Source organism: Paroedura picta, chromosome 3 (genome assembly GCF_049243985.1).
Source record: "Paroedura picta isolate Pp20150507F chromosome 3, Ppicta_v3.0, whole genome shotgun sequence".
NCBI lineage: Eukaryota > Metazoa > Chordata > Lepidosauria > Squamata > Gekkonidae > Paroedura > Paroedura picta.
Genome location: NC_135371.1, coordinates 70,387,836 through 70,412,383, shown reverse-complemented (window position 1 = coordinate 70,412,383; position 24,548 = coordinate 70,387,836). Strand labels below are relative to the sequence as shown.

Sequence of the window (24,548 nt, the reverse complement as noted above, 5' to 3'; positions counted from 1 at the left end):
GGAACTGAGAGCTGTGATTTCTAAGACTCAGCATGGGTTACGCAAGAACAAGTCATGCCAGACCAACCTTATCTCTTTTTTTGAGAAAGTGACTACCTTGCTGGATAAGGGGAATGCTGTGGACATAGTTTATCTGGATTTCAGTACAGCTTTTGCTAAGGTTACACATGATATTCTTGTTCACAAGTTGGTAAAATGTGGTATGGATCCTAATTCTGTCAGGTGAATCAATAACTGGTTGACAAATCGTACCCAGAGGGTACTTGTTAATGGTTAGCATATTTTTGGAAAAGAGTGACAAGTGGAGTAACCCAAGGACCTGTCCTGGGGCCTCTGTTGTTCAACATATTTATAAATGATTTGGATGAGGGATTAGAGGGGATACTTTTTAAATTTGCACATAATACTAAACTGGGAGGGGTAGCAAACAACTGAAGACAGCAACAGAATACAGGATGATCTTCATAAGCTCGAGAAGTGGACTAAACAACGATATAGGCTAGATATCAGGGAAAAAAATTCACAGTCAGAATAGTTCAGCAGTGGAATAGGCTGCCTAAGGAGGTGGTGAGCTCCCCCTCACTGGCAGTCTTCAAGCAAAGGTTGGATACACACTTATCTTGGATGCTTTAGGATGCCTTGGGCGGATCCTGCATTGAGAAGGGGGTAGGACTAGATGGCCTGTTTGGCCCCTTCCAACTCTATGATTCTATGATTCTATAACCACTGCCCTAATGCTCTCTGACTCTGGTCACTAGGGTAACATTTAAACATCCCTTCAAAAATTAGATATGCCACAAAAACGAATATAAAGATTTGGGAATAAGCTGCGGAGCGGAAGGCATCAGTGTACTGTTTGCCTTGATTTCTTCAAAGGTTAGCTGGATCTCCAATGAACACACAAGATGAAATTATGGTTTTTTTCTGTCTTTGAGACTAGTGCAAGCTGAAAAGGGGCTAAAATGAACAGTCCTTTCACGATACGTACCATTGCAGCCCCATCTATTGAACTATACCCTTGCTTGAGTTTTCAGCTTTACCTGGCAAGGGTTATTTAACTATTACAGAACAAGCAGAACTTTAGCAGCTGCCAACTTCCCCATAAGTTGCATTTCATAAGTTGGTATCAATAAAAAATTATCAGGCACTGATAAGGAAGAAAGCATCCCTGATTTTGTATTTTGGTTTCACAGTTTGACCCAGAATCATTGCTTTCTCCCCTCCTCCAAATGACAACCTTTCAAATATTTAAAGAGGGCTATCATGTCCCCTCTCAACCTCTTTTTCTCCAGGCTGAACATTTCCCTCAACCTATCTTCATAGGGCTTGGTCCCTTGGCCCCAGATCATCTTCGTCGCTCTCCTCTGTACCCTTTCAATTTTATCTACGTCCTTCTTGAAGTGAGGCCTCCAGAACTGCACACAGTACTCCAGGTGTGGTATGACCAGTGCCGTATACAATGGGACTATGACATCTTGTGATTTTGATGTGATGCCCCTGTTGATGCAGCCCAAAATGACATTTGACGTTTTTACCGCTGCATCACACTGCCTGCTCATATTTAGTTTACAATCCACAGGTACCCCAAGGTCTCATTCACACAGTGTTACCTAGAAGCGTATCCCCCATCCAGTAGGTATGCTTTTCATTTTTCTGACCCAGATGCAGAACTTTATACTTTATTAGAACTTTATTCAACATCATATTTTCAGGTCTGAATTAAAACCTTAAACATTTCTTGTAGAACAGTATGAACTTTGGCCCTATAATAATACACTAATAAAGAAAAAAGAGGGAATTCCCCCCACTTTATCATGACATTTCCAGCACTTACAATTATATTGCCTTAAAAGTGTACAGAAAAAGAATAAAGAAAAGATTTCAAACACCTTGTTCCCCCTTCCCTTTGCTTCTCCTTTCCTTTCCCCAATCTTCTTGAGGGGGTCCCATATCGAGGCTTACTGCACCTTGTTGTTCCCGTACACTTATATTCTATCTAGTTAGACTTTGGCATAGAAAGTGCAGTTGTACTCTTTTCCGCAGAATATTGACCGATGGATCTTGAGGCAGTTGCACCTCCTGGACTCCAATCCAAAATGTATCAGTACAATTTTTTTCCTGAGAAGCTCCTTTAAATCGATTACTTTCAAAACAGATCCATGAATCTTTTGGTTGATTCTTGTGTACTGTTGCTCTGAAATAGCTGCATGCCTTTTTAAAAAGGGTGTCCTTATCTGGGAAGTCATGTTTTCTGCGAGGCTCCGACACCCCCTTTTCTCCGAAATTTCAGATTTCTCTTCTGCGGATGATTTCCAGCTGTCATCAACCACTGTTATTGGCCCATCAATCCTGTTAAAAACTTCTTCCTTGCCATCTTGGATCTCCTTGAATATATTCTTAAGCAAACCTTCTGTAAAAGCTTTAAAATCTTGGGTTTGTTTCTCTATTAGATGGGCCATTCTTTTTAACATAGACATGTTTTAGGCTTATAAGTCAGCAGCCAAGCTCAGACAATATTGCAAATCACCAGGAGAGGTCCTATATAGTCCTAGGCAAAAGCGAAAGTCTGTTTAGTACTCTGACGTTATTCAGTGTAGAATGAAAAAATAACAGAAGACCAAAAAACAGCACGAGGATTAAAAACAAGGCAGTTCAGAACTAAAGCACTTGAACAGAAACTTTTCAGCAAGTTGAATTTAGCCAAAGAGGTGTCCTTTAAGAGCTGGTCGCATATCGGAATTCCCTGTCTCCATTAAATGATGTTTTGAAGTCAGTGAAGCCAATAGTCTCGTCCTGGAGCAGAGTTCTCACGAGATCTTCCCAATCATAGCTCTTATCTCCGGAAACCAAAACAACTGCTGTAAAAGCTCTTGCTAGTTAGATTAAGTCCTCTTCCTCTACTGAAGAAAATTAGCCTGCCACATTGAGGTGGCTACGTTACATTATTAAATGCTCAGAGAGAGGGGGAGGGAAAGAGAGAGGCGAAAAGCAGTCCGGCGCAGAGCCCAGCTCAGATTTATTACTTGCTGTTGTTTATAGAAGCGTTGATTAATGGCTTTCGTTGATGCTTCTAGATGCTTTCCTCCAACCAGTCCACCATGTTCACTTGCAGTAAATAAATCGTAGAAGAGGGTTAAAACAGTTTCTTTTAAGAGAGAAAAAAAGAAAAAAAGTCCGGGAGAGAAAATGGCCGGTCGTCCTCTTGTCCTGAAACGCTGACAGCCTGTAATCCGGGGAGATAAACTCCCTAAAGCAGTGGTCCCCAACCCCCAGTCCAGGGACCAGTACCGGTCCGAAGATCAGTTAGTACCGGGCCGCGGCACCTCCTCATCCTCCTCTCCGGCTGCTGCTTTGGGAGCTGCCTTGCCACTCTGCTGTCGGCTCACCTTTGGTGCTCTCCAGCGGCCGCCATGGCTGGGGCTACATCTCAGCATGGCACTGTGCAGCTGCTGCTGGCAGCGCCCCTCAGCAGGCAGCAGGAAGTCAGGAAAGCAAGCGGAGCAGGGGCTCAGGCAGCGGTGACATCCCTCGGCAAAAGATCCTCCCCGGGCCTCAGTAAAATTGTCAAGCGTTGACCGATCCCCACTGATGAAAAGGTTGGGGACCACTGCCCTAAAGGATTGGAGATGGCCCCAAGAGTTCACTAGGACTTCCTGGGTAGAAAAAATGAAGTGAGGTTTGCGTACCCCTCCTCTTCTCTGCCAATTGCTTCCACAATTGAACCCTTTCAGGCTCCACTGATTGCACTGCAATCCCCTCAGGACGACATCTTTAACCACACCATAAAGGTCTCTTGACTCTGAAATGAGACCCAGAGATCCGAGGAGCTCCGTGAGAGAAGCAGTGATCGTCTGGAGCCGCACTCTCCGCGGTGCCCTGCCACTCTGTCACCAGCTCAGGAAGAGCAGGAGCCTGGTGCTCACTGATCCAAGGACCCCTAGAGGGTCGCGGCCCGGCGGTTGGCGACAGGGGACTTATCTAAGGGGACTTATCTAAGTGTCTGTACCTGTTATATTGTTGTTGATCAAGACCGCTGAAATTGTTGATCAAGACCGCTGAAAACCACTGTACGGATAATTGTTGATGTTACTTTTGACTATGTTATATGTTTAGATTGCTCTATGTATCAACTTGTGATGTTATCTGCAAACCATCCTGATCCATATAGGAGGGGAGCATAAAAATTGAATGAATGAATGAATGAATGAATGAATGCCAACAGGTAGGGACCAGTAAACAAATTCCAGTTCTCCTCTCCCAATGCTACAAATTAAAATTTGATTTTGTTTTGTTTGTTTTACTCCCTGCAAACCAGGATTATAAACTTTGTGGATCAGAATCCCAATTTACGAGAAGACCCTGGTCTGTGTAAAAGGGAAAGAGGGCCCAGGTATGAGAAAAAGCCATGTTTCTTCCTGTCATCGTAAATTGTGACTTTATCTAATGTCTGAATGAAGCTACAACTTTTAGTTTCAAGCAAGATCCCTCCAGCCAAAGCTATTCTACAGTAATGCTGAAAGTATACAAACCTAGAGACAGCTTCAAAAATTCTACAGCAGCCAGATTATATTATCAGTCTGTACTTTTTTCCAGGGTACCTAGTATCTGTCCTTCAGTAAGAGGTATTGGAGTGGGCTGAGTCCGGGATCAAAATTCCCGGATTGGCGCCTTGGCCCTGGACTGACAAGCAGAGGGGCCAATCGGAAGATGCAAAGCACCTTCCGATTGGGCCCTCACCGGACAGATCGGAGTTCCATCCAGTCAGCCCAGCCAGGGACAATCTAGAGACCTTGCCGCCAATCTGCTCTTGACCACCGCAGGGAGAGGAGGTCAGTAGGGCTACTAAAGGGGATGAGAACAGAGGCTTGGATAAACTGTGCCAGCCCTTTTCGCCCCAAGGCTGTCTTAACTGTCATGTCCAACTGTAATTTTGCCTCAGAATTCTGACAGAGCTGGCAGGTGGCTGGTGAGTGAGCTCCCTCCATTCCCCCCTCCCTTCAGGCCTGCTGCGAAGGAGGCTTTAACAGCCCCTGACTGAAGGGAGGGAGGTATTTCCAAGAGCAACGCAGAGTAGCCTGAGGGAATTCCTTATGAAGGTGGGAAACTTTCCCCTTCTTCCAAACAGTTGGCTGACAGGAAGGCCACAGAAAAGCCCCTCCTCAATTAAAATACTGCTGTGGCCGGGGGTTAGACACAGCCAAGCCATGTACATTTCTTCTTCGCAACTCTCTGCATATTTGAGGCTACTGAACAGCGTTATTCTGCAGAGGAAACTGGCTCTTTTGTCTCCTGTTTCATCTGCACAACAACCCTGTGCAGTAGGCCTCAAGTCTTTCAATTCAACAACAACCTGTGTGGTAGGCCTTAAATGTTTCTTCTCTACCATAACCCTGTCCAAAGTAGCCCTTTCTGCCTGGGGAGCTGATCTTTATACTCTGCAAGTGAGCTGTAATTCCAGGACCTCTCCAGGCCCCACCTGGAGGTTGGCTACCTCTGGGTTGGAAATATTCCTTTTGGTTTGGAGGTAGGACTTCAAAATCATACAATGCCTCAGAGTCAAGCCTTCAAAGGAGCTATTTTTGCCTGCAGTTGGAAGGGAGTGGTGCAGGTGTGTCCCTCCTGGGCTATGGGCTATGGCCAGCCCTTAGCAACAACAGTTTGTATTCTGGGACGCAGACAGACAGACCAGCATCAGTCCTGTGAATCTGGAAAGTGCAGGAAGATCTAAATAAATATTTACAGCCTGAAACTGTAAATAGTGAACAAATAAATGGCTAGAGAGCATGGAAACTGAATTGACTTTATTCAATCTTGGCCTGGCAAATAAAAAGCCAGTATAAAAAATCTTACTAAGGTCAAGACTGCCCAGAGAGTCTTCCTCTTAGGGTGGCCAGCTTCCATATAAGGCTCTCTACCCCACCTCCCTCATGGGTAGTCTGCTATAGGGAGAGGAAGGGAAGTCGATTGGAAAATGCTTTGAGACAACTGAGGCCCGCTGGGTCACGGCGGCCCATTCCCAGTTCTCTCAGACCTCTCACAGCCCCACATACCTCACAGGTTGACTATTGTGGAGAGACGAATGGAAAAGGTGTTTGTAAACTGCTTTGAGACTCCTTTGGGTAGTAAACAACAGGGTACAAAAATCTGTTCTTCTTCTAAGGAGCAACCATGAAAGAAGCATGTGGGCACATAATATTTTATCAACAGTCAAAAAAATGGAGAAGAAGGAACAGGGTGGACACCTGTGTACTGTGACTACGCCATGTGTATCAGAGCAGAGGGACATTTCGGTGTCTGTGGCCTAATTAACACAAGAAGGGAAATGACGCAGAACTGGGAGGAATTGGTTGCCATGTAATCTTCCCCTAAAAAAAATCTCCAGTCTGATTTTCCCTTCACATATCTGAAGACATGGCTCTGGAAAGCTCATCTATCACCACTATGCCACAATTCCCAAAGATCAGTCCTCTCCCACACTCAATGAACATTCAAAACCACAGGTTCTTGACACCCATATCGCCACACCCATGCCCTCGTTTGCCACCACACCGCCACAACCTCCCACACAACACACACATTCAACCCCATGCCCTTAGACTGGACAACTCCTCCCCTTCCTCTTCCCACTGCCAAGCTCTAGCGCCTGTTGTATTCCTGGATACAACGGGCTTGCCCCTAGTGATACAATATAACATGAAGGTTCATTTTAAGGTACCAACAGTTAAGTACAATATAGTGAGTACATTCAAATGGGGAGAGTTGCTGCTGACCAGGTGAGGCTATTGTGCTGCTGAGTGAGCTGATTGCTGGGTGACTGCTGGGAGGATTAAAAAGGGCTGCTCCTTGCCAGAGGCAGAGCTCAGACAACTGAGAGCACATGGAGAGAGCTACTGGGGAGTGTTGCTGCAGACCAGGTGAGGCTATTGTGCTGCTGATTGCTGGGCGATCGATGGGAGGATTAAAAAGGGCTGCTCCTTGCCAGAGGCGCGAGCCTTTGGCGTAAGCCTTTGGCGCGAGACAAAGGGTTCTTCGCCTAGCAATTAGAATCAGTAGATTATGTTATATTATATTTCCCTAGTAGATGCACCGCCTACAAGTTACAATGGACCTCCAAGACACTCATCCCATCATCTGCAGTGAGTGTGACATGATTGCCTTCCTCCCAGAAGACAAGATGGACTACATCTGCCCCAAATGTAAGCTGGTAAGACTTTTGGAGGAAAGGATTAGGGATTAGAAGACAGCATTATTACTCTGACCCAAAGTAAGAAAGGGGAGCAGTTCATAGACCAGAACTGTGCAACTCAGAATAAAGAGGATACAACCAGTCCTGAAGAGGATAAGGGGATTGACCTCATTACGGAGCCTCTGCAGACAGTTCAGAAAAAGACTCAATGGCGTAGAGCGAGACGGTTCTCGGGGCCTTTGGAGCTCCAGAATAGATTTCAGGCCCTTGCAGAGGAGGTGCAAGTGTCAACGAGGAAAGAGGACCCAAAACAAAGTCTAAGACAAAGGGAAGAGGCCATGGGGATAGAAGGAAATGGAGTTGAGAAGAAGAAAAAAAGGAGAGTACTGGTAATTGGAGACTCCCTGCTAAGAGGAATGGATCGCCATGTGGCTGGGCCCGACCCCCTAACCCGAGAGGTGTGTTGCTTGCCAGGGGTAAAAATTAAAGACGTTTCAGAACAGCTGCCCAAACTCCTCAAATCTATGGATCACTACCCATTTGTGATGGTCCATGTGGGAACGAATGACATGTCCGTGAATACCATCGCTCCTATTAAAAAAGACTATCAAGATCTGGGGAGGAAGCTCAAGCAAATGGGGGCAACAAGTGGTATTCTCTTCAGTCTTGCCTGTCAAGGGAAGAGGAATGCGTCGAGAGAGGAAGATAATGGAGGTGATTCAGTGGCTGCATAGTTGGTGCCGGCAGGAGAGATTTGGTTTCTGGGACCATGGGATAGGCTTTCTTGAGGAAGGCCTACTAGCACGAACTGCACTTATCGAAGCTGGGGAAGAATGTATTTGGCAGGAACCTGGGGAGATTCATCAGAAGAGCTTTAAACTGAAGCCACAAGGGGAAGGAGACGATCAACATAGGGAGTGTAAGTAAGGAGAACGATCGGGGGCAGCCCAACTGGCAAGGCCAGCTCATAGGGAACCAAAAGTAAAAGGATTAAAATGCCTTTATAATAACACCCGAAGCATGGGCAATAAGAAGGAAGAGCTGGAACTTCTCATTCTGATGGAAAGGTATGATCTAGTGGGCATCACAGAAACTTGGTGGAATGATTCCCATGACTGGAATGTAATAGTGGATGGATATGAACTGTTCAGAAAAAAACAGAATAGATCAAAGAGGTGGAAGAGTGGCACTGTATGTGAGGAAAGGGCTTACCTGTCAGCAAATTCTAGTGAACGAGAGTATATCTACAGTGGAAATCATCTGGGTGAAAATAAGGGAGGGGAAAACAAACAGTGTGGTGGTTGGTGTCTGCTACTGACCGCCTGACCAACAAGAGGATGTGGATACTTGTCAGGATCAGTGCATTTTCTCTGCCATGTTTTTATGTTAACCTGAGTTTCTCCATGTTTCCTTAACTTGGCTTATTGCTGCTGGGCCCCCATGTAACCCTGGCCCATTATATTAGCTGTCTGCCTGAAATCGAAACCTGTCTGCTGTGTATTTGTTATCATGATTTGCTGTGAACTATTTGTCTTTTGAACCCGGCCAACGAGGCCTGCTCAATGTAACAATAATAGTTATCTTATCAGTGGGCGCCAAGCGGTCCAAGGACGCTCCAGAAGTAACACTCCCTGGGTAATTGCCCAGCCGGGCACCTGGAGCTCTTCTCCCTCCCCCCTGGGAACCTTCAAGTTTTGGGTGGGAGAATTCTCTTGAAAAGGGCTTGCTTTTGTATTGTTAGGCAGATTTGACTTCGCTAGTTATAGTGACTGAAGTAAACTTCCAATAAAGCTTTCTTTCTACAGAAGTACATTGTGAGTTCTTCTAGCACTTGACATTAAGTCAAATCTCACAACACCTTTCTCCTGGCACCATGAGTGGACAGGGAGGTTTCCTTTATAGTGATCAGGAAGACGAGGGGGAGATGTACGCAAGTGACATCCAGGATGACTTTGCAGCATCGGGATCCCTCGGCCTGAGCGGGGCATCCGGGATGGCGAGAGCCTTGGCCGACTTCACCCGGGGCACACTGAATTCTTGGAGCGGCACGTCATGGATCGAAAACGGCTGTCCAAGTAGGACGAGCCCACTAGGTACGAGCTCTGGCCTGTTGGCCTGCCCAGAGGGGTGCCGGATCGTGGGACTGCGACGGCACTAGAGGTCTGAGAGCTTCAGGATCACATGAGCCACGTGGGGGAATGGCTGCACTCGGTGTCCGGAGAGTTGGGGCCGGATTCCCAAAGAGAGGCACGATGCCTGCTCTGGGATTTACAGGCAACCTCTGGGCGATCTGGAGTGCGGCTATCTTCTGCGGTGCACTCAACCCAGAGACCACATGGTGGCAGCAGGTCCCTCCAGCAGAGCAGAAGCGGGTACCGGTACCAGTGGGACCCAAGGAGCGGCAGGACACTCGTCCTCAGAAGATGCGGGACAAGGAGATGCCGGCTTGGGCGCAGGGGTGGCTGCCGGAGGGCCAGAGCCGCCGGTGGTCGCCCCCAACGGGGGTGATGGAGGTGACAGAGGCGACAGCGGGGACGGCGGTCTAGGAGATGTTGGCCAAGGCTGCTGCTGCTGGTGCTGCTGCCACGGCCCCTCCGGGGGACGGTGCCGGGACGGGAAGAGGAAGGCGCTCCAGGGGAGCTCGTCCGCGGACTTTCCCGTGTGTGTTGGGTCTGGATTGGCTACATGAGCATGACCCCACGGTAAAGTGGAAAAAGGGGTTGGTGAAATTCCTAGACCCCGGCTGCAAAAAGCACCGACGGCCCGCCAGGATCCAGCGTGGCGACCAGTGGCCCCCTCTCACGGCAGTGGTGGCGGAAATGGGGGGTAGTGATTTGCCAGAGGAATACCAAGACTTTTGTGATGTGTTCACAGAGACTGAGTACGACCAATTACCCCTCCCCCATCGCAAAACTGATTGTGCAATTGAGCTTAAGCCGGGGGAACCGCTCCCGAAGGCTAAACTTTATTCCATGAGCCCCAGAGAGATGCGGGAACTACGGGACTTTTTGGACAAGAATTTGGCGCGGGGCTTTATTCGGCCGGCCACCTCCCCTTTGGCTGCGCCAGTACTTTTTGTGAAAAAGGACGGTTCCTTGTGACTCTGCACGGATTACAGAGGGCTGAACGCAATTTCCACGCGCAATGCCTACCCCTTGCCTTTGATCAAGGATTTGTTGGGACATTTGGGGAGGGCGAAAATTTTTACTAAGTTGGATTTGCGGGAGGTTTACTACAGAGTGCGCATAAAAAAACGGCATGAATATTTGATTGCATTTAACACACCCTTGGGCCAATTTGAGTACATAGTCATGCCATTCGGCCTCGCCGGCGCTCTGTGCACGTTCATGAACATGATTAATGGAATTATGCAGGATTTATTGTACCAGGGAGTCCTGGCTTACATTGATGTCATTCTGGTGTATTCACACAATTTGGATGAACACGTGTCTTTGGTTCAAGAGGTGCTGCAGAGGCTCCGCAAGCACCATTTGTTTGCCAAGTTGTCCAATTGTGAATTCCATCATGACTCTGTGGAATTTCTGGGCTTCCAGATGTCCAGTAAAGGGATAGAAATGGACCCTGGGAAAGTAAAAGACCTATTGGCTTGGGAACCCCCCAAGACGCGTAAACAACTCCAGAGTTTCTTGGGGTTCGCTAATTTCTATAGGTCCTTCATCCCTAATTGCGCAAGGGTGGCCCTACCACTGACAGACTTGTTAAAAACTAAAAACGAAGGTAAATCGGCGGCGCGACCTGGCGCACCTTTGAAATGGACGCTGGTTTGCCAGAGCGCCTTTGATAGGTTGAAAGCGCTGTTTAATTCAGAGCCAGTTTTGGCGCACGCGGACCCCACCAAGCAATTCACGGTGCAAGTAGACTTCTCGGATGTGGCCATGGGGGCGGTAATCCTCCAAGAAGGGGGGGATGGCAAACTACACCCCATCGCTTACTTGTCAAAGACATTTTCGGGGCTGAGCGGAATTGGGCGATTTGGGAGAAGGAGGCTGCCGCCGTTAAATTGGCATTGGCCACCTGGAGGCATTGGTTTGAGGGGGCTGCACTCCCCTTTGTAGTCTGGACAGATCACAAAAACCTTCAGGCCCTCAAGCAGCCAGGTTCCCTGTCCGCAAAGCAAATGAGGTGGGCGGAGTTCTTCTCAGGGTTCAACTTTACTCTCAAGCATCTGCCGGGGAAAATGAACTTTTTGGCCGACGCGCTGTCGCGCCTTCCACAGTACAACAGCAAACGGGACCCATTGGTAGATACTGTTTTCACGCCCTCCCAGTTGGGGCTGGTGGTCATGACACGCAGCAAGGCAAAGGTAGGGGTCCCGTTCCCTGGTGGGTGGGTCCAAAAGGACGTCTTTGCTGATGTGGAATTTCAATCGCTTCGCTCGTCCCTGGAGGAGAAGGGGGGCCTGTTTTTGAAAGACAATAGTTTGTACGTCCCTTTAGGGGCCCGGGCTCATGTCTTGAAACTATGTCATGACTCTAAGACTGCTGGGCACTTCAGTTTCGTGAAAACGCTGCATCTGGTCAGGAGACATTCTTGGTGGCCATCCTTAAGGAGGGACGTGGAGAATTACATTCAGGGGTGCCCTGTCTGTCTAACTTCTAAACCCATGGGGGGAAAGAAAAAGGGCTTGTTGCAACCGTTGCGCACGCCATCTCAGCCCTGGTCGGATGTCACAATGGATTTTATAACGGATCTGCCCCTCAGCCACAGGAAAAATGTGATTTGGGTGGTGGTTGATGCTTTCTCCAAACAAGCCCACTTCGTCCCATGCAGTGGAATGTCCTCAGCTGTGAAACTTGCATCCCTGTTCATCACGCACGTATACCGCCTACATGGTATCCCCAAGAGACTGCTGAAAGATAGTGGCCTGCAGTTCGTTGCCAAGTTCTGGCGGGAGCTCATGAGACTCCTGGGGGTGGAGCAGGCACTCACTTCCTGGTATCATCCCGAAACCAGTGGGCAAACCGAGAGGGTGAATGAGATTTTGGAACAGTACCTAAGTTGCTTTATAAATCACCAGCAGACTGACTGGGTGCCTCTGCTTCCCTTAGCTGAATTTGCTTACAACAATGGGGTTCATGCATCGACTGGGGTATCCCCATTTAAGGTGGTTTATGGAGCGGACTTGTTAGCAGTTCCCACTTGTGAAATTACGTTCCCTGATGCCCCAGACGTCCAGAAATGGGCTGGTGAGATCTCCAAAGCCTGGCCGGAGATTGTTTCGTGCTTAGAAGAAGCCAAGCAAGCCTACAAAGCCCAAGCTGACAAAAAGAGGGTAGTCAACCCGTCGTGGACAGTTGGGGATCAGGTTTATTTGTCTACAAAAAACCTGCGGTGTCAACAACAGTCCCGCAAGCTAGGGGCTAAGTTTGTAGGTCCGTTTCGAATTTCCAAACTGATAAATGATCTCACTGTTCAACTTGCCTTGCCAAAGAATTACAGGAATGTGCACCCCATTTTTCATTCCAGCCTGCTGAAACGTGCCCCACTGCCTGATGTCTGGCACCCTCCCCTGTCGACGCCTGTTCCTGTTTTCATCGATAAAGACACCCACTATGAGGCTGACAAAGTTTTGGACTCCCGCTGGCACAAGGGTCAACTACAGTATCTAGTTGAGTGGAAAGACTTCCCCATGGGGGATAGAGAGTGGGTCAGGGCCTCTGACATCAAAGTACCTTGGTTACTCCGTGCATTCCATTGTGCTTTCCCTTTGTGCCCAAAGCCTGGGGACGCGGGATGAGGGGAGGGGGTCATTTCTGGAGCGGAGGAATGTCAGGATCAGTGCCTGTTCTCTGCCATGTTTTTATGTTAACCTGAGTTTCTCCATGTTTCTTTAACTTGGCTTATTGCTGCTGGGCCCCCATGTAACACTGGCCCATTATATTAGCTGTCTGCCTGAAATCGAAACCTGTCTGCTGTGTATTTGTTATCATGATTTGCTGTGAACTATTTGTCATTTGAACCCGGCCAGCAACGCCTGCTCTATGTAACAATAATAGTTATCTTGTCAGTGGGCGCCAAGCGGTCCAAGGACACTCCAGAAGTAACACTCTGTAGCTAATTTCCCAAACGGGGACCTGGAGCTCTTCCCCCTCCCCCCTGGGAACCTTCAAGTGTTGGGTGGGAGAATTCTCTTGAAAAGGGCTTGCTTTTGTATTGTTAGGCAGATTTGACTTTGCTAGTTATAGTGACTGAAGTAAACTTCCAATAAAGCTTTGTTTTTACAGAAGTACGTTGCGAGTTCTTCTAGCACTTGACAATACTGCACTTTGTGAGCAGCTTGAGAAAATATCCAAGTGGCAGGACCTTGTCATCATGGGTGACTTCAATTTCCCAGATGTGTGCTGCGAAACAAACTCTGCGAAGCATCCTCTGTCATGCAACTTGCTGACCTGCCTGGCTGACAATTTCATTTATCAAATGGTAGAGGAACCCACAAGAGGTTCAGCCATACTGGACTTAATACTGAACAACAGGCAAGAGTTGGTGGATGAGGTGAAGGAGGTGGGGACCCTAGGGGGAAGTGACCATGTCCTCATAGAATTCCTTTTGAGATCATAGAATCATAGAGTTGGAAGGGGCCATACAGGCCATCTAGTCCAACCCCCTGCTCAATGCAGGATTAGCCCTAGCATCCTAAACCATCCAAGAAAAGTGTGTATCCAACCTTTGCTTGAAGACTGTCAGTGAGGGGGAGCTCACCACCTCCTTAGGCAGTCTATTCCACTGCTGAACTACTCTGTGAAAATTTTTTCCCTGATATCTAGCCTATATCGTTGTACTTGAAGTTTAAACCCATTACTGCATGTCCTCTCCTCTGCAACCAACAGAAACAGCATCCTGCCCTCCTCCACGTGACAACCTTTCAAATACTTAAAGAGGGCTATCATGTCCCCTCTCAACCTCCTTTTTTCCAGGCTGAACATTCCCAAGTCCCTCAACCAATCTTCATAGGGCTTGGTCCCTTGGCCCCAGATCATCTTCGTCGCTCTCCTCTGTACCCTTTCAATTTTATCTACGTCCTTCTTGAAGTGAGGCCTCCAGAATTGCACACAGTACTCCAGGTGTGGTCTGACCAGTGCCATATACAATGGGACTATGACATCTTGTAATTTTGATGTGATGCCTCTGTTGATACAGGCCAAAATGGCATTTGCCTTTTTTACCGCTGCATCACACTGCCTGCTCATGTTTAGTTTACAATCCACAAGTACCCCAAGGTCTCGTTCACACACAGTGTTACCTAGAAGCGTATCCCCCATCCAGTAGGCATGCTTTTCATTTTTCTGACCCAGATGCAGAACTTTACACTTATCTTTTTTAAATTGCATCTTGTTCTCATTTGCCCATTTTTCCATTGTATTTAGATCTCGAACTCTGTCTCTATCTTCCGGAGTATTTGCCAGTCCTCCCAATTTGGTGTCATCTGTAAACTTGATGAGTAGTCCCTCCACCCCCTCATCTAGATCATTAATAAATATGTTAAAAAGTACCGGGCCGAGCACCGAGCCCTGAGGTACCCCGCTACTCACCTCTCTCCAGTCTGATGAAACACCATTGACAACAACTCTTTGAGTGCGATTCTCTAACCAATTCCCTATCCACCTAACTATCTGAAAATCCAGATTGCAGGTCTTCAACTTATCCATCAGAACATCATGGGGAACCTTGTCAAAAGCTTTACTAAAATCCAAGTAAATGACATCAACCGAATTTTCCCGATCCAGCAAACCTGTTACTTGGTCAAAAAAGGAAACCAGGTTAGTCTGGCAGGACCTGTTGGAGACAAATCCATGCTGACTTCCTTGGATCACCAAATTGTCCACCAGATGTTTGCAGATCGCTCCCTTTAATATCTGCTACATTATCTTCCCCACAACTGAGGTCAGAGTCACTGGTCTGTAGTTTCCCGGGTCTTCCTTCCTCCCTTTTTTGAAGATCAGAATAACGTTTGATCTCTTCCAGTCCTCCGGGACATCTCCAGTCCTTAAAGAGGTTCCGAAGATGATGGACAAGGGCTGTGCAAGTTCTCTGGAAAGTTCTTTGAGTACACTCGGATGGGGAGGCAAGGATGGTTGTAGCCAGACGCGGATATTAGATTTTCGAAGGGCAAACATTAATAAACCCAAAGACATGATGAGTATCATAACATGGACGAGAATGCTGGAAGGGAAGGGAGAATGTGAAGGGTGGGCGCTACTCAAACAAGAGCTATTGCATGCTAAATCAATGACTATCCCAGAAAGAAGAAAACACTGCAGGAGCTCTAAGAAGCCTATCTGGATGAACAAAGAACTTCAAGAGGAACTATGAAAGAAAAGGAAAATATTCAGGAAATGGAGGGAAAGACAGAGCTCTAAAGAAGAGTATTTACAGGTTACTACGCACTGTAGATCAATCATCAGAAAGGCCAAAGCTGAAAGTGAGCTAAGATTGGCCAGGGAAGCCCATTGTAACAAGAAAAGATTTTTCAGTTATGTGAGGAGCAAACAAAGTAAAAGAGGCAATAGGCCCTCTGTTGGGTGGGGATGGACAAACTCTAATGGAGAATGCAGAGAAAGCAGAAAGGCTTAGTGCCTATTTTACATCTGTTTTTCCCACAGGACAAAGGGTTTAGGCACATCTAGAGATAGCAATAGCCAAAGGATAGTGTCTGGGTGGCAGGTTGACATGGATAGAGAGGTTGTCGAGAGGCATTTAGTTGTACTGGATGAGTTCAAATCCCCTGGGCCGGATGAAATGCACCCGAGAGTGCTCAAAGAACTTTCCGGAGAACTTGCAGAACCCTTGTCCATCATCTTCGGGACCTCTTAAGGACTAGAGATGTCCCGGAGGATTGGAAGAGAGCAAACGCTATTCTGATCTTCAAAAAAGGGAGGAAAAGTACAGACTAGTGACTCTGACCTCTGTTGTGGGGAAGATAATGGAGCAGATATTAAAGGGAGCGATCTGCAAACATCTGGAGGATAATTTGGTGATCCAAGGAAGTCAGCATGGATTTGTCTCCAACAGGTCCTGCCAGACCAACCTGGTTTCCTTTTTTGACCAAGTAACAGGTTTGCTGGGTCATGGAAATTCGGTTGATGTCGTTTACTTGGATTTTAGTAAAGCTTTTGATAAAGTTCCCCATGATGTTCTGATGGATAAATTGAAGGACTGCAATCTGGATTTTCAGATAGTTAGGTGGATAGGGAATCTGTTAGAGTATCGGTCCCCAACCTTCTTGTAGTCGGGGACCACCTCCGAGGGTGGGAGAGAGCCGGCGGCCCAGCCACAGCAGCTGCACGTAAACGTGCACGTGCAGTTGCCGCGCATGCACGTTTCTGCCACTATGTGGCGCTAACGCACATGTACAGAACAGAGAACTACCTCTTCCCGCCCTCTCGCTGCGGGGGGGGGGGGGAGGCAGGCGCGGCCACTGGCAGCCCGGTACCATGGCCTTAACGGCCCGGTACTGGGCACGGACTGGGGATTGAAGACCCCTGGGTTAGAGAACCACACTTAAAGAGTCGTTGTCAAAGGTGTTTCATCCGACTGGAGGGAGGTGAGTAGTGGGGTACCTCAGGGCTCGGTGCTCGGCCCGGTACTTTTTAACATATTTTTTAATGATCTCGATGAGGGGGTGGAGGGACTACTCATCAAGTTTGCAGATGACACCAAATTGGGAGGTCTGGCAAATACTCCGGAAGATACAGAGTTCAACGAGATCTGAACACAATGGAAAAATGAGAACAAGATGCAATTTAATAAAGATAAACATAAAGTTCTGCATCTGGGTCAGAAAAATGAAAAGCATGCCTACTGGATGGGGGATACGCTTCTAGGACATGATAGCCCTCTTTAAGTATTTGAAAGGTTGTCACTTGGAGGAGGGCAGGATGCTGTTTCCGCTGGCCGCAGAGGAGAGGACACGCAGTAATGGGTTTAAACTACAAGTACGATATAGGCTTCATATCAGGAAAAAAAATTTTCACAGTCAGTAGTTCAGCAGTGGAATAGGCTGCCTAAGGAGGTGGTGAGCTCCCCATCACTGGCAGTCTTCAAGCAAAGGTTGGATACACACTTTTCTTGGATGCTTTAGGATGCTTAGGGCTGATCCTGCGTAGAGCAGGGGGATCCTGATCCTGCATAGAGCAGAACCTTACCAGGTTCTTTGTCTTCCATCAGTCATGGACCATGGGGCAGGGAGGAGGAGTGGCAATCCTGATCTGTAATAACATCTTCTTCAGGGCTCTCCCTGTGCCAATAATCCCAGGAATTGAGTGTGTTGGCCTCGGATGGGGCACAACCGGGCGAGTGGCCATCTGGCTGTTTTATCGCACACCTAATGCATCTCCAGATGCCCTGCCTGCCCTGCTAGAGGCGGTGGCCGCCTGGACATTACAGTTCCCCAGACTACTAATTCTGGGTGACTTTAATGTCCATGAGGAATTGCCGTCTTCTGGCACCGGGCTGGACCTGGAGTCAGCCATGGCGACAGTAGGACTCTCGCAATTTGTTGCTGGCCCTACCCACCAAGCAGTTCATACCCTGGACTTGATTTTCGGTGCAGGATTGGTCACAACTACTGCCGTGCTATAGTCAGACCACTATACCCTGAATACCCGGCAGGTTGCCACCTCCCCCTCAATTGGGCACCGAGCACATTTCAGTTCGCCCGCAGAGACTTCTGGATCCAACTGGATTCCTGAATGCTCTGCGGGACCCAATGCCTCCCGGCACTTCACTAGATGGACTGGTCAGCGACTGGCATGACAGAATGCTGACTGCTATTGATTAGATAGCTCCCAAACGTCCTCTCCGCCCCTGAAATCTGGCCATGATCCTGGATGCTTCTCTTACAATGGAAGCCCAGGTCACAAAGGTAGCGCAGCTGGCATTTTACCATCTCTGCCAAGGCAAGCTACTAGCGCTCACCTGGACCCAGAGCACCTAGCCACAGTGATCCATGCAACAGTCACCTCTAGACTAGACTTCTGCAACTCACTCTACACAGGCCTACCCTTATCCTTGATCTGGAAACTACAATTGATGCAGAATGCTGCGGCCAGGATTCTCACCAAAATATCATGGAGATCCCACATCCAGCCTATACTCCTACAACTCGGCTGGCTCCCAGTTGAATTCCGGATTAAGCTTAAGGTTTTGGTAACCACCTTTAAGGCCATATGCAGTTTGGGCCCGGTGTACTTGAGAGACCGTCTCCCTGCCTATACCCACAAAAGAGCCTTGCGCCCCGCAACTTCCAACTGGCTGCGGATCTATGGCCCCAAAGAAGCATGGCGGACCTCAACAATGGCCAGAGCCTTTTCGGTCCTGGCCCCCACCTGGTGGAATGAGCTCCCTGAAGAGATCAGAGCCCTGCCCGATCTTCCACAGTTCCGCAGGGCCTGCAAATGAGAGCTCTTCCAGCAGGCATTTGCTTGAGGCCGACCTGCTGAGAACATCGCCTGGGCCCACCCTCAGACGCCCTTCCATGACTGAACAAATTTGATCTTCCCAGTGTTGTTATTATTTATGTTGTGTTATAAATTGTTACTTGGTTGTTATGATGTATTGATACTTGTATGCTATAGATTAAATTATTATAATGTTCCATGTAAAATTACATAATGTTCCATGTAAACCACCCAGAGCTCTAAAGAATGGGCGGTATAAAAACAAATGAATGCATGAATGCATGAATGAATGCATGAATGAATGCATGTATGCATGAATGAGCACAGACCATAAATTGCATGAATACATTTCTGCATATTTAAAAATATAGACCCACCTGACTTGCTAGAAATCTAAGCCCCATAATGGAGATTCCCACAGTACAGCAAGAGCACTGCAAACATAAAAAAAGGTATGCAGAGAACATGAACACTGTTGTATGTAGTCACCGTAACAGTGTCTGGTATTTCCAAACTTTTATGTGTTTGTAAAACACTGTTCACAAAACAAACTACTTATCAGCATGACATGAAAAGTAAACACAGTCAGCCAGACTGAAAAGTCAGACTTACAGAAGTTTCAGATTGCACTGCCTTAATGACTTGAGAGATCTGACCTTTCATAGGCGCACAGGTCCACAAACAATGGCTTGGCCTCCATTCAATACCAGCTTCTTCCTTGACGTCCTCCCAAGTCTTTGCTCTGATATTTACAGAAAGCATGAGGGAAAGTCAGTATATTCTCTAAGTTCAGGGCATGAAGGAAGCAGCCTCTCTGTTTCTTTTCTTTTTCAAAGCAAGTGTAGGTTTTTCTTAACTGCACTGAGATGGGAAGATTGGAAACAGCAGGAGACTCTGGCTTTGATGGACTTATTGTCTGATTGAGTATAAGGCAGCTACAAGTATACCCTTCTCTAACATCATGGTAAGTTACAACTTGGACATGGATGGTGAAGAGAATGTATGCTGCTGGGTGATCTACTTACCATAAGACTAGGAAAATGTGTCCCCAAGTAAGCAGATCCATGAGTGCATTTTTGCTGATACTGTACAGTGCTGTATACATTGATAGCGCTGCATGAATAATGTGTCTATGGAATTCCTAAGATTATAACTCCATGGTACTCCCAGGAGCTTCGGGAGAGGAAGAAGGAAGTGAGACAGCTTGAGCGAGTGTGGAGGCAGACTCGCGACGAAGCTACAAGGACATCTCATTGCAAGCTTATGAAGGCGTATGAGAATGCGGTGAAAGCGGCGAAACGAGACTTCTACGCCGCAGAAATCCCGTCCGCAAGCTCTCGCCCAGCACAATTATTTAAGGTAATCAGATCACTTACCACCCTCGAGGAAGGGCAACAAATTATAAGGGAATTGGAATTGAGCTGTGTGGCATTATCGAGCTGTTTTGCGGAAAAAGTCCTGTCGGTCCACCGTGACCTACCTGCCACGATTGATACAATTAGTGAACTGGAAGCTCCGTGGCCGTCAAGGGGGTTAGTGTTTGATGGCTTCAGGCGGCTCTCTGTAACAGAAGTGAACAAATTACTGGGTTCAGTGAGGGCGACCACTTGCCCCTTGGATCCCTGTCCGTCCTGGTTGCTCAAATTGGGCGACCAGCGGATAGGAGGCCCCTTGAGGGAGATTGTCAACCTCTCCTTAACATCTGGAGAGTTTCCCAAGGGGCTTAAGGAAGCAGTGGTACGCCCTTTATTGAAAAAGCCATCATTGGACCCGCGGAACCCCGCCAGTTACCACCCAGTTTCGCACTTGGCATTCCTGGGTAAAGTGATAGAGCGGGCCGTGGGGGACCAACTCCTAGGTTTCTTGGATGAAACTTTGGCCCTCGACCCATACCAGTCTGGCTTCCACCCTGGCCACGGGGTGGAGACCATGCTGGTCGCACTGATGGATGATATCCGGCGCCAGCTTGATCGAGGCGGCTTTACCATTCTCGTGCTTCTAGACCTGTCGCCCGCATTTGATGTGGTCGACCACGAGTTATTGGTACACTGCCTTGCCGGAGCTGGAATAAGGGGGACTGCGCTTCAAAGGCTGGTCTCCTTTCTCCAGAACCGGACGTAGAGGGTTGCGATAGGGGAGAATATGTTGAGCCCTTGCAAGTTCCCGTGTGGGGTTCCGCAGGGAGCGATATTCTCCCCCACACTTTTTAACATCTATATGCGCCCTCTAGCCCAACTGGTCCGGGGCTATGGGCTGGGATGCCACCAATATGCGGATGACACCCAGCTCTACTTCCTAATGGACGGCCGGCCGGACTCCACCCCAGATACATTTGCCAGCTGTTTGGAAGCGGTAGCTGGATGGCTCAGGCAGAGTCGCCTGAAACTCAACCCCTCCAAGACGGAGGTCCTGTGGCTGGGTAGAAGAGGGCAGGACCAGGAAGCGCGCCTCCCATGCCTGGACGGGGTGCAATTAACACCTGCACCAGTTGAAAGGAATTTGGGGGTGACATTTGATGCCTCCCTCTCTATGGAGGCTCAGATCACCAATGTAGCTCGGACGGCGTTTTTCCATCTTCGCCAAGCCCGGCTACTAGCGCCCTACCTGTCCTCGGAACACCTGGCCACAGTGATCCATGCAACGGTCACTTCCAGATAAGACTTCTGTAACTCGCTCTACGCGGGCCTTCCCTTATCTCTGACTCGGAAGTTACAGCTGGTCCAAAATGCGGCTGCCAGGGTCCTCACTAGAACACCTTTGAGGGCCCACATTCAGCCGGTGCTTCTTCATCTGCACTGGGTTACCAGTCTGTTTCCGAATCAGATTCAAGGTATTGGTATTGACCTTTAAGGCTATACGCGGCCTGGGTCCCATCTACCTGCAGGACCGCTTGTTGCTTATGCCTCCGCAGAGCACTCCACTCTGCGGGTATGAACGTACTGGGTGGCACTGGCTGCAAGGAAGATTCGAGCTAATGCATTTTTACAGGAGCCTCCACCTTGATTCACCATTTTATCCCTTTTATTGTAACTTAGTGGTCCATGCTTACATTTGTTTTATTTATTTATATCTGTGCCATATTGTTTTTATTGTGTTTTGTAACCCGGGCCAGGGCCTTTTCAGTCCTGGCCCCAACCTGGTGGAATGAGCTCCCAGAAGAGCTAAGGGCCCTGCGGGATCTACCAGCTTTCCGCAGGGCCTGCAAGACAGAGCTCTTCCGCCAGGCATATGGTTGAAGCCAGGGCAGCTCTCCCACTAATCCATCGGAGGATCCCCTCCAATATTGAGATTTCTAACATCGAGATTATTGTTAGATCCATTGCATTGGCGCCACCCTCTTCTGAATATTATTCCCCCCACCAAGCTGAACTTGGGGGGAAGTCAGGTAAATACGATTAGAATTGTGACCACCGCCACTTATATGTTATATGTAACTTGTTGTTTGACATAAATTGGCATTTTTATGGGGATTTTATTGTGTTTTAACCGTTTATGTTGTAAACCACCCTGAGACCTATTGGAGAAGGGCGGTCTAAAAATTAAATAACAACAACAACAACTATAATACAAACAATTATTTTGATAATAACACACTCTAGTAATTGTTAACTGACTAACTTCCCCTCCCATTACTGTCTGTTTTGAAATATAAGACTTGTACCCTTCTAAATCGCCAAAAGTCAAAGTTAGAAGGCTCCAATTCTAGTTAAGATGGCATTGTTGAGATTAATGTAATAGAGGGGGGGAAATCAACATCTTAAAAGTGAACAATATTCCAGTATTCAATATGATTAAACTTTATAGTCTAGTGTTTTGTATTCTATATTCCACAGAGATTTTTTTAACAATATATTTATTTATTTAGATTTATATACCGTCCTCCCCAAAGGCTCAGGGCGGTTTACATTAAAACTAGTCAACAATACATGAAAAGATATAGATAACACCGCCCGCGGCGCCACAGGTGCCGCAGACTAAATAATGCGCTAAGGGCTGGGGGAGAGGAGTTAGGGCGGGCTCTGTCCGGGATGAGGAAGGGTGCCAATTGGCCCCTTCCTCCGGACTGACAATAGGAGCAAAGCGCCTGCCGATTGGGCCCTCCGACTGGCCGCCCACCGGCAAGGGAGCTACCCCCTCCAATAGGGTGATGGCCCACCCCCAGTGAGGGCCAATAAAAGGAGTACCATGTTGTTCAAACGCTCTTCAGCCTGAGGACGACGAGCCGCAATCAGACGAGGCTGGAAGCCTGTCAGCTGTCCAACCATGTTCCGTCATACTCCACTACACACATGCCCTGCTTTCCGCCCTTCTAACCTCAGGGAGTGTTGTGATGGCCATCCAGCCTTGTGCCGGATGGAAAACCTGTGCTTCCAGCACTCCTTACCACCAGGAGGGCAAGACAGCAGATCAGCCATGCACGCCACCAGCCCCAGTGCTCGCCACACACACACATCAGTGAAGCTGAAAAGCACTCTCCACATCAGCCCAGCTGCTCTCCCCCGCCCTACATGCCGGAAAAGATGGTGGGATCACACCCTCCACACTTGCCTTGCTGCTCTCACTCTCCTCCTGCATGCCTGAGAAGGCAGCAGGAGACCAAGTGCATGCTCTGCACTGCTCCCCCCCCCACTCTGGCTCCTCCTGCATTGCAAAGAAGGTAGTGGGGGGCCGAGTGTGTACACGCTGGTCTCACCACTCTTGTCCCCCTCCTGGACACCAGTTGATAAAGTGCAGTGCTGAGCAGCCCCACTCTGACCCGGTAGGGGTTAGCCTACCGCCGCTGCCTGAGACCCTGCTCCGCTTGCTTTCCCGCCGGCGCCCCTGACTTCTCACCGCCCGCTGAGGGGCGCTGCCAGCAGCAGCTGCACAGTGCCACACCAAGGGGGAGCCCCAACCATGGCGGCCGCTGGAGAAAACCAAAGGTGAGCCAGCAGCAGAGTGGCAGGGCAGCAGCCAGGAAGGAGGGCAAGGAGGAGCCGCGGCCCGGTACCAACTGATCCATGGACCGATCTTGGTCCCAGGACCGGGGGTTGGGGACTGCTGCCCTAGTCCATTTTTAAAGAGGGCTTCACTACTAGTAGTATATGGTAAACTGCATAGTAAAGGAACATTTGATCTTTCCAGGCTTAAAATATTCCACAAAGTATTTCTATTAGAACAGGTGAGATTTTGAATCTACATATCAGCTGACCCTTGAGGTCCCTTCCAACTCTATTATTCTATGAGTCTATGAGCTTCTTAAAAGAGACTTGAATGAGCTACACTTGAAATTCAACACATTTAACCCTGTACATGGCTGAAAAATGTAAAATACGTAATATCCTAAAAACACAATTGCATTCTCACACTATAATGGCTGCTAGGAGGCTGTGGAGGAACCAGGTTTCATCTTTGGCTTTGATCTGCATTCTCAAGAAGACGATATTGGATACTTGCATAATTAAGTCACAGAGCACAATTGTTTTGAATACCTGGACAAAATATGAGTTTATGATGTTAACTCACCTGTGCCTAGGAACATTTTGTCAATAGCGCCTATCTGCCAAATTTGTCTCTGATGGCTTAGCTGCATTAGAGAATCTGGAATTATTATCCTTTTAAATTCTGAAACACTTACTTGCATACACTCTTATTCTTCTCCTGTTCTTGGAACTGAGACCTGCACTGGATGAACTGTGGCTAAAATGGAATGCAGATGCAAAGCTGCAGACACAAGCACCAACCAGTGGAATTTTTAGAAAGATCATCATTCAGGCTGCCCGGACCTTGGACCGAGTCCACAGACTGGCCTTATGGACCACAGGAATTTCTTGAAATGTTACCCCTTATTACCCCATCCTAGCAAGAGGTGGAAGAACGGATTAACTTTGTTCTGGACTCCTCTTTTCAGTTCTCAGCTAACAATCTCCTCTTAGGCGATTCCAGCTTGGACACCCCAGACCGTT

The 24,548-nt window shown here is 48.0% G+C and overlaps 1 protein-coding gene across 5 annotated transcripts in view; it reads right to left on the bottom strand.

The window, feature by feature from the left end:
- RNF145 (ring finger protein 145) overlaps window positions 1–24,548 on the bottom strand; it is a 214,941-nt gene that overhangs the window by 147,072 nt on the left and 43,321 nt on the right. For 3 of the 5 annotated variants that reach the window (XR_013229158.1, XR_013229159.1, XM_077326384.1), the window contains exon 3: window positions 20,084–20,164. The exons of the other annotated variants lie outside the window; for them this stretch is intronic. Coding sequence is in view for 1 of the 3 variants with exons in the window: in XM_077326384.1 (XP_077182499.1) it covers window positions 20,084–20,164 (81 nt within the window). In the remaining 2 variants the exon portion in view is untranslated. The remainder of the gene's footprint in view (window positions 1–20,083; window positions 20,165–24,548) is intronic. 5 annotated transcript variants of the gene reach the window in all.